Source organism: Oncorhynchus keta, chromosome 2, assembly GCF_023373465.1.
Source record: "Oncorhynchus keta strain PuntledgeMale-10-30-2019 chromosome 2, Oket_V2, whole genome shotgun sequence".
Taxonomy (NCBI): Eukaryota; Metazoa; Chordata; class Actinopteri; order Salmoniformes; family Salmonidae; genus Oncorhynchus; species Oncorhynchus keta.
Window position 1 is genome coordinate 62,247,552 of NC_068422.1, and position 16,163 is coordinate 62,263,714.

Sequence of the window (16,163 nt, forward strand, 5' to 3'; positions counted from 1 at the left end):
TACACAAGCCATGTCTCAATTGTCTCAAGGTTTTAAAAATCCTTCTTTAACCCGTCTCCTCCCCTTCATCTACACTGATTGAAGTGTATTTAACAAGTGACATCCATAAGGGCTCACAGCTTTCACCTGGTCAGTCTGTCATGGAAAGAGCAGGTGTTCCTAATGTTTTCTGCAGTCTGTGTAGTCTGTATGCTGCAGCAGCAGCAGTACATGCCAATGCGCAGCACCCCCTTGGCGTTACAAAAGCCGTCTGCTTTGATTAAGAATATCGGTCCCTGATGGAGCCCATTAACTAAGGTTGTACTAGATTCATTACTAAGATCAACTTTAATATACAGTGAGCTAAGGTGGCTGTAGATATGTGTGTGTGTGTGTGTGTGTGTGTGTGTGTGTGTGTGTGTGTGTGTGTGTGTGTGTGTGTGTGTGTGTGTGTCACCTGTAAGCTAAAGCCAGGGCCCAGGAACTGGCTGCACAATACAGGGAGTCCCGCACCTTGGCTTCCTTGCAGCATGTCTTGGTAGGGAAGAGGCCAGTGGTAGGGCTCTGGTAGTTCAGAATGGTGGTCTTCACTAGAGAGAGAAACAAGGGAGATACAGGTGATCCCTCAGCCTTTAAAGGCTCAGTACAGTCAAAACTATATTTTTCCTGTATTTTGCATAATATTGTCCAACAGCTGACGAAACTAACATTGATCAGTGTTATTTCCTGATAGTTGCTGGTTAGAAATACCATCTACACAGCAGCTTCTAATCAGTCTGTTTGCATGGATGTGAGTTTAGGCTTGCCTGGTGACATAACCATGTGGTTAATAGACCAATAAACAAAGAGAGTTCCAAACCGCTCTCCACACTCAGACCAGTCCCAGACAATCCTAGCTAAATTCTTGCTTGATAAATAGTTTTTAGTCCATTGTAGTGGACAACTGTTGCAGTAAGTTACCCAGAAATGGTTTGGTAAAAAAAAATAAAAAATAAGAAAATGGTGAGATGGAATGCAAAATAAAGGTATGTTAAGCAGCTGTATATTGTGTAGTTATTGCTGTAAAACCAGACATTCTAACAAGGTGTGTTACTGCACATGTGAAGGTGACAATAACTTTGGCTTCAGGTCACATACTGTTCATTCCAGAGTGACACAAATGTTTATCTTCATGCAAATCCTCTAAATAGTATTTTGTTTGAATAAAAAGTCACACTAAAACAGAAGGCCTGGAATCACAGGAATGTATTTGTCACCACACCACCATCTACCCTCCCCCGTCCTCCCTCACCGACGAATAATCTGTCCGAACAGGGTACTTCATTTTTTATCACCACGTTATGCCAGAGCAAATGAAGGGGGACATCCATTCTGCGAGATCGTTTGGTTACAGGGAGTCCGGGTCAATTCAAAGAGACAAAGTCAGCATTGCCAGGATAAAGAGGTGGAGGGAATTAAGCAGAATATTAATAAACTCCCTTCAGTAACTCGGAAGTGACAATTACTTTGACCCCAGAGGCATGCTCGCGAAAAACACATTAAAACAATTACAGTGCTTCTTCTATAATGTAATATAAAATAATGTATTTGATGCACATCAAAGAGGAAAAATGGCACCTTAGTAAGACTCCTCTGAATCAAAACCACGGTTAGAATATGTTATTATTCTCTAACTCCAAAAGACACAACAGCACTGTAGACGCAAATAAACTGAGGTTGGAGTTGCTCAGCCTCTTATCATCCACCGACCTAATGTCCCACTAAATCAACAGCTAACGCTTTAGACACAGTCTATGTCTTAGAATGGGCCATTCCTCTGCTCCCAGATAGTTAGTAGAAAGAAAAGAAAGAAAGAAAGAAAGAAAGAAAGAAAGAAAGAAAGAAAGAAAGAAAGAAAGAAAGAAAGAAAGAAAGAAAGAAAGAAAGAAAGAAAGAAAGAAAGAAAGAAAGAAAGAAAGAAAGAAAGAAAGAAAGAAAGAAAGAAAGAAAGAAAGAAAGAAAGAAAGAAAGAAAGAAAGAAAGAAAGAAAGAAGGAAAGAAAGAAAGAAAGAAAGAAAGAAAGAAAGAAAAAGAAAGAAAGAAAGAAAGAAAGAAAGAAAGAAAGAAAGAAAGAAAGAAAGAAAGAAAGAAAGAAAAAGAAAGAAAGAAAGAAAGAAAGAAAGAAAGAAAGAAAGAAGGAAAGAAAGAAAGAAAGAACAAATTAGAGCTAAGAGACCTCCACAACAAAACATAAAACTTACTCTACCATTTCTTAAATCTCCCCGAGCCAGTCAGATAGCAGCCCTGCGCCTCCACTATAATCAAGTGGGAGAATAAAATAAAGAGGCACTGGAGTGTGGCCACATTACCACATAAATAAGAAACCTGAGGCCTGCACAGGAGAAAAATAAGACAAACTGTGAGGGACAGTGATATCCCTAATGTCGTTTGCTCAGAAATGAGAGAGAATTGGTCCACACTGAATCATAAGCGCATGTAATGCCACTGGCTTTACAACTGCACTATTTTTTAGTAGATAGAGAAAGATCTGAGTCGTCATTTACCCATAAAGTTAAAAAAAAGGGGGGGGGGGGATTCATCCCACGTGCATTGGTGATAACAACTGCTGCTTTGCTCCCTGCTTAAATTGCTGCGTACCGACCACAAAATTAAGCAAGAACATTTCAACATATTGTCATCTCATGGAGAACGTTTCCGAGAGAGAAACAGGGGGATTGATGCATGTTACTGTCACAGTACTCTTTCGTACATTGCTAGTAGAACAAAATCACTCACCAAGGGCAATCTAAAGCTTTCAGAATTTCGATCAATCTGACGGAGCAGAAAAAGGCATGGGAAAAGCACTGTGTCAAATATTACTATAATATAGCCTACATCACAAAAAGTGTGCTGGCACATTATTTCAATAGCTAAAATGGCATTTGTTTACTGTGAAGAACAAAACATGCACCAAATATATAAAAGCTACAGTGGTAACAATGAACGCAAAATTCATGGAGTAATGAGAGTGATTAATTTTCACCCGGGGAGCTCAGGTGGTGAGAAACACTGATAGGTTGTTCTCTTTGGGGATGTCTGTCACCATGAGTTCACACTGGTTTCAGATGAGGGACCAGTTGCTCCCCTAGTGTCTTTCACTTGGCTGTTTTTCCTGGAGCATCCTCATTTCATCCTCAAATAACCCTCACTTCTGGGAAACTTTTTTTTGTCAATATTTCACAAGTACGCTTTCTCTTTGTCTTATACTAGCCTATGGGAGGGGGATACAAACATAATACAACCCATGGGATTTTCAAACATGAAACCATATTGATAAACTATGCTCCCCAAGAACATGGGGAATATCTTTGAGAACTCATTGAAGTATCTTTGCTGCCCGTCTTCAGTAGAACAAACATTTGTTTCTTCTCTCTTCAAATAGGCTCACAACATATAATATAATAGAAGCTGTATTGCCCTTGAAAAGTAATTTGTCTTGAACATAGATATTGCATTTGGACCACAGCCCCAGGTCACAGCAAAGCACATATCACAATATCCTTCATAAAATGACTACGTAATGCAATACACTTCCTCTGTTTCCACAATGTGGGAGATGTGCCATTAAAGAAAGAAAGCCATGAAATAAGTTGCCAGGCTGTATCCATGCCCCCCTGTCATCATCACAACTGACCAATGGGGTGTGACATGTCTGCCAATGGTACGGTAACCTGTGACAATTGCATGGCTCTATGGTGTTAAGGCAGCGCTAGTGTCAAACAAAGTTTGAAATTTCGTCATGTAAAAATTGGCGCACTGGCATTTTCCAGCCCCAATGCCAGGTTCGTCAATTTATGTCTTAAATATCAGCTTGCATACGCTCAGATGGGCATGGTGGAAATATTTGAGGTGTGTCTTTAAAAACATGATCCAAGGTGCTAATTTCAGGCAGCGCTGTTAGGGATATCTAAGACCAATCAAAAGCTGTTTTTAGCCGTATGAATTTTGACAGTGGAAACGCAGCCGATCCAGCCGTGACGCACACTGCCCATGGAACAAGAGTAGCCTATTGTGCTTTTGGTCGCCTGTATACTTCGTATTTAGAAACACAAAAAACAAATATGTTATTACATTTAGTATTATTTGATTAAAAACCAAGCATAACCTCCCTCTCAATTAAGGCTTTTTTTTGTGTGCCCAATGCAATTGTGAAGTAGTCACGACTGTCAATAAAGGACTTGTCTCCTGAGACCGCTTGGAAATAAATCTTAAATCACCAAAGCCTTATTCAAATATCAAGTCTGAGAGGAGTAAAACAGTGAGCTGACATTCACTTTTTATCTATGCATTGTAGGCAGGCCTACAATATTTTAGCCATGCAGGTCCCGCTTTGGATTTATAGATGTGTGTAAAACCTTCCATATTCTATGCCCACAGAGACAACTTATCTTGCCTGTAAGTGTGACATAGCTTATTTAAAACAAGTTGTTTCTTTGTTTTGTTTCTCATTTTAATTAGAATTCTTAGTTATCTTTTTAGGCCTTAATAATTGTGACAGTGAAAATAGAGAAAATATTTCTGACACACCACTGAACCAAAAGCACTACTGCCTACACTTAGATTTACCATTATGTTAAGGCTCTATTTTAACAAACCTAAGAGTAACATTTCAAAATGCAATCCATATTTCAAACACAAATACTTTAAAGCTACACCACCTACAAGTAGAAAAATAAACTTGAAAGGGCCTCACCTTTGAGGAGATCTTCAAAACAAGGATTTTGAAAACGAAGTACTATAAACATAATCACAGTGCTTACCTGCATTGTAGTAACGGTCAAGTCTCTCCCATAGTGGCTCATCCTCCCGGTGGAGATTGGAGAGCTTGAGAGGTTCATAGATGGAGCCTGAGGAGAGATACAAAACACAATTATTTACAGAACATTCATTGCTGAGCCAGAGCTCAATTGGAGTTCATTTGTTCATGTCTCAGGCGCCTCTGTGGTACTTTCCCACACTCTCTGGAGACACACACTACAGTAATTATATGTCATAGAAAGACCCCCGTGAACACTTGGGGAGTAGTTGGCTGTAAGACTGATGCTACAAAAGGTTTCTAGTTATCAGCAATTCTATCTTAAATCTTCAGAAGCAAATGTATTTAGACCTAAATGCTAAACATATTTTACAGAATGTTTTTTTTTAGATAATGCTGTTAATGAAGACTTCAGCTACACAAGGGACTGAAGAACATCATCATAAACACATGGTCAAAATAATTCAGTATCAGCCATGTTTTTTGTGAATTCCATAAGAATTCAATGAACAGGTCACACAAAAACCACAATGCATTGACGCATGCAATCACGACAAGGCCCCATTTCCAACTCACATTTAGTCACTGCAAATACCAAAACAAATCTCCAGCATGAAGTGTGATTTCCTACGCTGAGCACAAATTTAAAATATAATGGAACTTGCCATCATTTCTTCAGAGCAAAGTGAATTTCAGGGGAACCCCATCTGTTGGACCACTATTTCAGACACATTTTTACTTTGGAGTGATTTACATTTTAATGGGATCAATCTTTGGGTCAATACCTCAGGTACTGAAAAAAAAAAAAAAAATCCAAATTTCCAGTCAAATTACCATAATTTCCATCAGCTTTTAAGTGGCAGGGACAAAGCCATCGTTTTTCAAGATAACTCTGCAAAGGCAGTGCGAGGCTAATATGCAAATGAAAGGTTTTATTTAATTTCTACTGAATAGAAACACGGATTGAAGTATGTGGTTGCTTGGAAATATTGTGTGATTAATTTCACTGAGAGAGTTCAATATTTGTTAATACTAGGTTTAGTACTGTATACTGGTTTGTATCATTTTCTATTTCCATTAAACAGTATAATTATAATGGTTGTACTATCTTTGGTGGAAACCCTAGGGAGAGACTGTGAATCATAGTTGCAGCAAAAAAAGTGAATTATAACAACTTGGATCATTTTTAGATACAGTAGTGTATACCATATTTTACCTCACAAAATATCCCATGAATTGAACGTAGCAGCCTATATCAACGACGGGTATATTGGTATAGCATCCTGACCAAGCCACGTAGACAGCATTAATAATAGTGTATCACAGCATATTCAGCATATCATACCATTCACCTGAAGAAAACTGAACACAAGAAGTTGGTGGTACCTTAATTTTGGAGGACAGGCGTGTGATAAATCCTGATGCGGAAAAGTTTCCATGTGTTTGATGCCATTCGGTCCGTTTTATTTAATTTTATTTAACCAGGTAAGTTCACTCATTTTACAGCAACGACCTGGGGAATAGTTACAGGGAGGGATAAATGAGCCAATTGTAAGCTGGGGATGATTAGGTTATCACCCCTACTCTTGCGATAAGTGCAATTGGATCTTTTAGTGACCACAGAGAATCAGGACACCTGTTCGACATCCCATCAGAAAGATGGCACCCTACACAGGGCAATCATTGACCTGGGGCATTGGGACATTTTTTTTTACCAGAGGAAAGGGTGCCTACTACTGGCCCTCCAACACCACTTCCAGCAGCATCTGTTCTCCCATCCAGGGTCTGACCAGAACCAACCCTGCTTAGCTTCAGAAGCAAGCCAGCAGAGGGATGCAGGGTGGTATGCTGCTGGCCATCCTCCCCTCAGCAGCCTCCACTGAAACTGACATAAGATACTAGGGTGGTATAGTAATACAAAACTCTGGCTGGCATGATTATTCATTGAAATGTATCATTTGGAGTGGTGTCATCCTGAGAATTTTCTCATATAATGATATACAAGAATTACACTCGATTGAATCAAAATTTAGTTCAACCAAATTTGAAAGGCTTTGGGTTTGGGTGTGCTTACCTACCTCTTAAAAAAAATAAAAAAATATTTTGCCAGTTAAGTTGATTGAGAACACATTCTCATTTACATCAACGACCTGGAGAATAGTTACATAAGCTTAATTCACTACTTACCATATCTTTTAAGTTTCCGAGGAGCTTTGGAAATCTCACATTCCGAACTGGCCATTTTCAAAAGGTGAGGTAAAGGGCAATCGTCTCTGAGCTAAATTACAAATCTACAGCAATTCACAGGAGGGTTAGTAGAGCGGATTAAGAAGAAAAACAAAATCAATCAGAAATCACAGAGCAAGTTAATATTGGGTGGCTACAAAACAGACAAATGACAACACATTAATATGCCATGTAGCCTACAATGATCATTAAAAGATTAGCCTACTTGGAAATTATTTGTATGTTGGCATATGATAGTTAAGATGAGTTATGACGGTTTGAATTAGCCTAATGTCTGAATGTGTCTGTTTTCAAATACAGTCTGCTGTTGTGCTATCCCCAAAAAGTTCATAAATGTGTATACATATTTCCAGGCATTCATTCGTCAAACTATAATGTTTTTTTTATGAGTGATACTTAACAAATTAAAACTATTATGATGATAAAGTATTTCTTAAATAACCAACTATTGCATGAGGCCTTTAACTGACAGAAAGCTTGATTAACCATTGATCATAATCAAAATCAGTATACAAGCTTTATGACTTCAGATTGAAACCATGGACATAGGCAAAGCCCGCGAGTGATTACACCTCCCACCCCTCTTGCTCAAGGGCACATTAACAGATTTTTCACCCAGTCTGCTCGGGGATTCAAACCAGCGGCCTTTCGGTTACTGGCCCAATGCTCTTAACTGCTAGGCTACCCGCCATATTTGATCGTGTCTCAATATAATCAAGGTATGAAATTATTAATTTTCCAATATAATCTCTTTCGGACTCCAGATGATTCACACCGACAAAAAAAAAAACAGGTCGCAGCTGAATCTAGTTTCCTACCCCTGCACTGTCTATGTGAACAGGTTGCCATGTTGGCAAGTGTAATGGCAGTTAGCCTGATGAACATAGCCTACATCAGGGGAGGCCGGTGGGAGGAGCTGCAGTGGGGAGAACAGGTATTTGATAACCTGCAAAATCGGCAGTGTTTCCTACTTACAAAGCATGTAAAGGTCTGTAATTTTTATCATAGGTACACTTCAACTGTGAGAGACGGAATCTAAAACAAAAATCCAGAAAATCACCATTGTATGATTTTTAAGTAATTTATCAAATACTTGTTCTCCCCACAGTATGAGTATATGAGGCTCACTGTAATGGCTGGAATGATATTCAAATTGAGTTAACCACATATAAACCACGTTTGACTCTGTTTAATTTATTCCAGCCATGACAATGAGCCCGTCCTCCTATTGCTCCTCCCACCAGCCTCCTTTGGCCTACATGTACATTCATTCTCGTTCAGTATGATAACATTGCTGTTTTATGTAGCCTAACACAAACGACAAGGGTAGAAGCAACACCTGATGTGAAGTTCCTAAAATAGCTTCAGTAGCTGCAAACTTATAAGCTTGACCTTTCATGCTCATGCAAGCCCGCTATAGCGGCTATAGCAGGCAAGGAACTGATATAACGTTAATCTGTTTCGTTTGTTTTTCACTCAGGACATTCAGAGGTTTGCAGAAATACAACAAAAAGGCATGTTACAATAACACACTGTCAAACCTGAACGCTTTTGCCTGGCTTTGATTTCCAGGAGTTTCCTGCCGACATCTCCCAAGCTTGACATGTTGGTTGGTTCTCTGTGTTTACCAAGTGACAGTACGTTGCGACACTGCAGTAAACTAGGAAGCGCTGAAGGTGTGACGTCACACCACCCCCTTCAATGAACATGTCAAGAGTCTTTCTACCGCTTGTGCCAATTATGTTCTTTAACTTTATACATACGACTAAATAAGGCTAGATTTGTTTTTCTTCACAAATGTCAAACCCCACTCGTTTAGGCTTAAGGCATTGCTTGCCGTCAATTCACCATCTGCCGTAAGCCGAACACGCACTGCAATATTCCAGTTTGTGTTTGAATTGAACTATGAGGATGTGGATATTGTTTATCAATATTTTTACATGTACTGTGTATTTTGCAGGGAAGTATGGAGCATCTGCTCTTCAAGATGTAACAACTGACTTGTTCGGGTCTGAAAATCATGGCACTGTGGCTGCTTTTGGTGATTTCAACTCGGATAAACAGACAGATATTTTCATCATCAGAGAAAGTGAGTAGCTAACGTTAGCTAGCTGGCTTTTCAATAGGATACATTTCGCTAGTGAATAATATAAACTTTAGCTAGATACTAGATGATGATATTTGAATTATTGACATTTGCTGCGCATGTGTTCCAAAGATGCTAGCTAATCTAGCAGAGCAATGAAAACAGTGATGACGTAGAAATCTATTTTCTCTGATTTGAAAAGCTGTTTGGTGTTCAATGCATTACCTACATTACAAGACACAGTAGCCTAGTAACTAGATTGAAACAAAAGCATAACATGGGTCTAGCTAGATCTCTCACCAATGAATGCATTTCAGTGAATTAGTCACTGCATTGTTGATATGGTTTTGTGACTGCTGTGGTGACTTTGAAATTGAGTATTGTGTGCATTGTTTTTTATTGCATATTTCATTGAACTTTCAGAATCGGAGTTGGTGATATTCTTGGCTGATCTGAAAGCCCCATACTTCAAGCCAAAAGTACATATCACTAAAAAGGATTTGCCTGTGTAAGTTTCTGATCTTATTCTCTCAATTGTACTAGTGCACACATCACTTGAAGCATCAATAATTCCACATTGTCCAGTCAAACTCTGTGGGTTAGGGTAGATTGACACAAGATGATATTAGCTGTCACTGAGAAAAGCCTTATGCTATTCTTTACTGGGTTATGTCAACAGCTGGCACTCTGTAAACATCTTTCCTCTCTCAGCAACTGTATCATAACCGGTGTTGTTCCCGGAGACTACGATGGAGATTCTCAGATGGATGTGCTTCTTACAGTTCAGCTCAAGACCAAGGCCACCTCGGACACAATGGTTGTTGTATTCTGGGGAAACAACCAAACCCTGGGTAAATTGTTGCTTTATTAGGCCTAGATTCAGGCTTATGGAATACAAAGAAATAATGTACTCTAATACAGTCAGAAAAATGACTTCTGTTCACTGTTATTAAATAGCTAACTGATTAACATCTCTTATCTGGTTTTGCAGATGAACAAGTTGACCTTAATAAGACATTTGTGGACCAACCTCTGATAATGGAGTAGGTTATGCATGAACATTTTTTTTATTTTACAAATCACCTGTAGGTGTTGTTTTCTATGATGAGTTTCCATGTAAGCAATATTGTTTTCCTAAACTTAGTCCTATGATCTTGCTCATGAGTTGGGAGTTTTGACGGTTTTATAAATGAAATTATCTTACGCAGCTTCAATGGGGACATGATTCCAGACATCTTTGGGGTTTCTGCTGATTTCTCCACTGAAGTCTGCTATCTTACTGGAAGGTAAGGTGGAGATTCGAAAAGTGACTCAATGCTTTGCAGTCCCCATAGACATTGTTTTATTTTACATTATTCTCCATGTCTTGACAAAACTCAATTGCAATTTAAATATTGTAGATGTATGTAGTGTTAAAAATAGTACCTTTGTTGTTCTGTGTTTTTTCAGAATGTCTGCTGAGCACATGAATCATGTTGTGTTGTGTTCTTTCCTCACAGGAACGCAGTGTGGCAGCCAGCTCTTAGTTCACCTGTCAAGATACGTATTCCTCATTCTAATGCTTTCATCGACCTAAATAAAGATTTCACCGCCGGTGAGTAGACAAATATCCTAAATGGGTTATTGGAACCTTGCATTGCCAGACTCAGTAATCTGGTATTACAGACAGGCTGGATGGAAGCTAATTTGGAACCATACCAGATTAGATTGTTTTACATGGTGTGTGTAGTGCTGGTGTGCAAGATTGGAGTCTATAGACTCACTTTCTACAATGAAACATATGGACAGTGGTGCATGGCAATCTAATGGCTGTGTGATCAGTCTCTTTAGCATTAGAGTCAAGAGTAGTGAGTTCATTCTGCGTAATTGGGCACTCTGCTGGAGCTTGGTAAGTAGATGCTTGTATAAATGGTCAAAATCAGCATTTCACATACTGTATACAAAGCAGGGAATTTGAGTCTGTTCATGGCAGCCCATCCTCTTCTCTTCATACCTTTTTAAATTGATATGATGTAGTAACTTGGTATGTATTGGGATAAGTATGTGGGTTACCTTGTGGTATTCAACCCTTGGAGAGAATGTTGGTCCCCATACTAGGGCCGGTATCACAATATTATTTTCCATCGCAAAAATGAAAACACGAAGCAGACCAAACTCGAAGCACTCCAAACATTGTGTGCTATAGCTTGGAAGGAAAAAAATTACTCTGGATGACAACATAATGTTTGTTTCCAACATTAGGGCTGTTTTCCTAAAGAAGTTAAATCCGGTTTGTGTTTTCTTTCCTTGCCACGACACTAATGAGTATCGCGGTACTGGTATCGTCCCGGCCTGATGGCCTACTCCACAAGTTTCATGAGACAGCTGGGTAGATGATCTGTCAAGGCAATTATCCCTTTTTTTTCTACTTTCTCCTAAGAGTTTCTTACGCTCCAAACAATTGGATTAAAATATAATATAGTTCAACAATTTAAGTTGACTAAGAGAGAGAGAGGAATTCCCATTTTCTTCTTGTTTTACTGGATTTCTCTTTTTCCACAAAATTCCATCTGACAAACCTGTCACTTAGACTAGTTTTCAATTTTTTTTCTCCCAGGAAGTCAAATCCCATATTAAGGAAGAGTCGGTACAATACCATTATGAGATATCGACTAATTTCATCCTTTCATGATTGCAATATCTGTATAAAATATATGTGGTTATTATATCATGTTAATTTACAGCATATGTTATAAATGCTTCACGTAGGCCTACAATAGATCTTTAAAAACAGGTAGGCCAATGCCAAACACTTCGCAAACATTTGGTAACCTAATCAATATTATGGAAATAGTGAGAGAAGAAGTATGTATTTGTTTGATATTAATAGGTAACAATTAATACTTAACAAATAGTAAGACATTTCTATTCTACTAATGCAGTGTTTTTTATTTTTTTTTAAAGGGATGGTCACCACTCTAGCTCCCTGCAGTTAATCTGGGCATATAATCACTAGCGACAGTTTGAGCTGACAATTGAGTTAAAGACTGCATTCCATAAACACCTTGTCAGCCCAGGGATTCGATCCAGCAACCTTTCGGTGAGCCTGAGGCGACATATGATTGTTAGAAGAAATGACAAAGTCTCTCTCACTTGATTAGAATATTCCACGACAAAACCAGAAATGATTCTGTATACATAAAATAAAAATAAAAACAATGCTTCTAACATGCAAAATGTGACACAGTGATTCAAAACAGGCCAAACATCTAAATATGCCTTTTTAAAATCGTCCAGTTCTGTAATGAGTGAATCCCTTTATGAAGTCCCAGTCCAGTAACCTTGATGAGGCAAATCTATTTCCCTTACATTACACCAACAATCAACTTCTCTCGAACCGAAAAAATGATTCCTAATTGGATACTGCAGGGAGCGTTGCAAAGCCACGTTGCCTAGCGACAAGCCATATGATGGTATCGGTTTGGTGTCTTTGTGCATAATGACATTTATAATTATTTGGCAATTACCACCTTTTTCTAATGAGTTCTCGCATTCCGATTCCCCGGCATAGCAAAACCATTATCGAGATCTGAAACTGATACCGACTCCAGGGAACCTCCACACTGTATTAAGATAAAACAGAGCAAAATAAAATTACCTGTAAAAATCCCTCAAGGTTGTTATGTGATGCTAGAGGCTTATGAGAGCTCATTGTCACGTTAAGCATCTATTGCTCGTTGTGCATCTATCTATTGTGTCAGTGCTGACTCGGTGATCTTGGTAGCAGTAGAACCACTCAAGTGTGTCAGAATTAGCCATTTTGGAGCATTTTTACAGGGATACTTAACCATCTGTAGTAATCACAAGCTGCTCATCTTAATAAACTAACCGAACATAGATCAGATAGATGAGGAGGAGTGAACAGAAAACACCAGAAGTGGAAGAGAGAGGTGAGACATGATACAGACTGGTCATATGATATACTGTAGAGGGGGACAGGGGCTGCTCGGCAGTCCAATTTACAGCTTAAATGAGGCCTTGACATTGAACAGGAAGCAATTTCAGATCTCTTAAAAGGAGTCGTGGGTAGAGGGTCACTGGATGCACCACGGCCGTGTATGTTTACAGCTTTAAATACAACTAAAATTGGAGTCGCAACACGGGGTTGACCCTCCTCTAATCATCCCCGAATAGGGCGCATGATAATAAAATACCTCTCTGTGATGCTGCTGACCAGGCCACAAAGATAGAAAGTGGTGGTCCAAACCATATGAGGTCAAATCAAATGTATCTATGTAGCCCTTCGTACATCAGCTGATATCTCAAAGTGCTGTACAGAAACCCAGCCTAAAAACCCCAAACAGCAAGCAATGCAGGTGTAGAAGCACAGTGGCTAGGAAAAACTCCCTAGAAAGGCCAAAACCTAAGAAGAAACCTAGAGAGGAACCAGGCTATGTGGGGTGGCCAGTCCTCTTCTGGCTCTGCCAGGTGGAGATTATAACAGAACATGGCCAAGATGTTCAAATTTTCATAAATGACCAGCATGGTCAAATAATAATAATCACAGGCAGAACAGTTGAAACTGGAGCAGCAGCACGGCCAGGTGGACTGGGGACAGCAAGGAGTCATCATGTCAGGTAGTCCTGAGGCATGGTCCTAGGGTTCAGGTCCTCCTCCGAGAGAGAGAGAGCATACTTCAATTCACACAGGACACCGAATAGGACAGGAGAAGTACTCCAGATATAACAAACTGACCCTAGCCCCCCGACACATAAACTACTGCAGCATAAATACTGGAGGCTGAGACAGGAGGGGTCAGGAGACACTGTGGCCCCATCTGATGACACCCCCGGACAGGGCCAAACAGGAAGGATATTACCCCACCCACTTTGCCAAAGCACAGACCCCACACCACTAGAGGGATATCTTCAAGCACCAACTTACCATCCTGAGACAAGGCCGAGTATAGCCCACAAAGATCTCCGACACGGCACAACCCAAGGGGGGGCGCCAACCCAGACAGCAAGATCACATCATCAGTGACTCAACCCACTCAAGTGACGCACCCCTCCTAGGGACGGTATGAAAGAGCCCTAGTAAGCCAGTGACTCAGCCCCTGTGATAGCGTTAGAGGCAGTGAAAAGAGGGGAACCGGCCAGGCAGAGACAGCAAGGGTGGTTCATTTTCCAGAGCCTTTCCGTTCACCTTCACACTCCTGGGCCAGACTACACTCAATCATATGACCCACTGAAGAGATGAGTCTTCAGTAAAGACTTAAAGTTTGAGACCGAGTTTGCGTCTCTCACATCGGTAGGCAGACCATTCCATAAAAATGGAGCTCTATAGGAGAAAGCCCTGCCTCCAGCTGTTTGCTTAGAAATTCTAGGGGCAATTAGGAGGCCTGCGTCTTGTGACCCTAGCGTACGTGTAGGTATGTACGGCAGGACCAAATCAGAGAGAGAGGCTGGAGCAAGCCCATGTAATGCTTTGTAGGTTAGCAGTAAAACCTTGAAATCAGCCCTTGCCTTGACAGAAAGCCAGTGTAGGGAGGCTAGCACTGGAGTAATATGGTTCTAGTCAGGATTCTAGCAGCCGTATTTAGCACTAACTGATGTTTATTTAGTGCTTTAGCCGGAAAGTAGAGCATTGCAGTAGTCTAACCTAGAAGTGACAAAAGCATGGATTAATTTTTCTGTATCATTTTTGGACAGAAAGTTTCTGATTTTTGCAATGTTACGTAGATGGAAAAAAGCTGTCCTTGAAACAGTCTTGATATGTTCTTCAAAAGCGAGAACAGGGGCCAGAGTAATGCCGAGGTCCTTCACAGTTTTATTTGAGTCGACTGTACAACCATTAAGAATGATTGTCAGATTCAACAGAAGATCTCTTTGTTTCTTGGGACCGAGAACAAGCATCTCTGTTTTGTCCTAGTTTAAAAGTAGAACGTTTGCAGCCATCCACTTCCTTATGTCTGAAACGCATGCTTCTCGCGAGGGCAATTTTGGGACTTCACCATGTTTCATTGAAATGTACAGCTGTGTGTCATCCGCATAGCAGTGAAAGTTAACATTATGTTTTCGAATGACATCCCCAAGAGGTAAAATATATAGTGAAAACAATAGTGGTCCTAAAACGGAACCTTGAGGAACACCGAAATTTACAGTTGATTTGTCAGAGGACAAACTGATATCTTTCCGACAGATAATATCTAAACCAGGCCAGAACTTGTCCGTGTAGACCAATTTGGGTTTCCAATCCCTCCAAAAGAATGTGGTGATCGATGGTATCAAAAGCAGCACTAAGGTCTAGGAGCACGAGGACAGATGCAGAGCCTCGGTCTGTTGGCATTTACCACCTTCACAAGTGCAGTCTCAGTGCTATGATGGGGTCTAAAACCAGACTGAAGCATTTTGTATACATTGTTTGTCTTCAGGAAGGCAGTGAGTTGCTGCGCAACAGTCTTTTCTCAAATTTTTGAGAGGAATGGAAGATTCGATATAGGCCGATAGTTTTTTATATTTTCTGGGTCAAGGTTTGGCTTTTTCAAGAGAGGCTTTATTGCTGCCACTTTTAGTGAGTTTGGTACACATCCGGTGGATAGAGAGCCATTTTTATGTTCAACATAGGAGGGCCAAGCACAAGAAGCAGCTCTTTCAGTTTAGTTGGAATAGGGTCCAGTATGCAGCTTTAAGAAGTCCACTTAAAATGTTCAACACAAAAAACGATCTAACATGATTTTCCACTTACTATACCGACTGTCGTCGATTCGCCAATACAGTCTCTTCTGTGCATCTTATGGGGCAGGTATTCCTAAACTGGGGTACGCCAAATAAAAACGTGATTCACATTTCTTTTTTTTAAATAAAAAATAAATAATAATAATTCCTTTTTTCCCCCACATTTTCAAACAGTCCATTTATATTTTCCAGCGGGGCTATACATTTGGTTGAGTTTTTTTCCTCGCCTGAGTAGCCTCGTTTCACTGCCAAAAATAAAATCAAACCATCTAGTGTTCAGCGAAATAACACAATGTCAAATACAGATAGCCTAGTCAAATAATTAACATCCAATCACATT

At 39.9% G+C, this 16,163-nt stretch overlaps 2 protein-coding genes across 4 annotated transcripts in view; one reads left to right on the forward strand and one right to left on the reverse strand.

Moving 5' to 3' along the window:
- The window catches only part of LOC118358303 (phosphorylase b kinase regulatory subunit beta-like), a 57,886-nt gene extending 49,181 nt beyond the window's left edge, over nt 1-8,705 (reverse strand). The window contains exons 1-4 of one of the 2 annotated variants that reach the window (XM_035735964.2): nt 8,563-8,705; nt 6,962-7,065; nt 4,779-4,865; nt 437-569 (exon numbers count right to left, since the gene is read on the reverse strand). In XM_035735964.2, the coding sequence (XP_035591857.2) occupies nt 437-569; nt 4,779-4,865; nt 6,962-7,016 (275 nt within the window). In that variant the 5' untranslated portion in view covers nt 7,017-7,065; nt 8,563-8,705. The remainder of the gene's footprint in view (nt 1-436; nt 570-4,778; nt 4,866-6,961; nt 7,066-8,562) is intronic. The other variant, XM_035735954.2, reaches the window with a different exon arrangement.
- Nucleotides 8,706-8,886: 181 nt separating this feature from the next.
- Nucleotides 8,887-16,163, forward strand: part of LOC118358314 (T-cell immunomodulatory protein-like) — a 132,722-nt gene continuing 125,445 nt past the window's right edge. For both annotated transcript variants that reach the window (XM_035735977.1, XM_035735987.1), the window contains exons 1-6: nt 8,887-9,110; nt 9,531-9,615; nt 9,819-9,958; nt 10,099-10,150; nt 10,316-10,393; nt 10,607-10,701. In XM_035735977.1, coding sequence (XP_035591870.1) covers nt 8,927-9,110; nt 9,531-9,615; nt 9,819-9,958; nt 10,099-10,150; nt 10,316-10,393; nt 10,607-10,701 — 634 coding nt within the window. In that variant the 5' untranslated portion in view covers nt 8,887-8,926. The remainder of the gene's footprint in view (nt 9,111-9,530; nt 9,616-9,818; nt 9,959-10,098; nt 10,151-10,315; nt 10,394-10,606; nt 10,702-16,163) is intronic.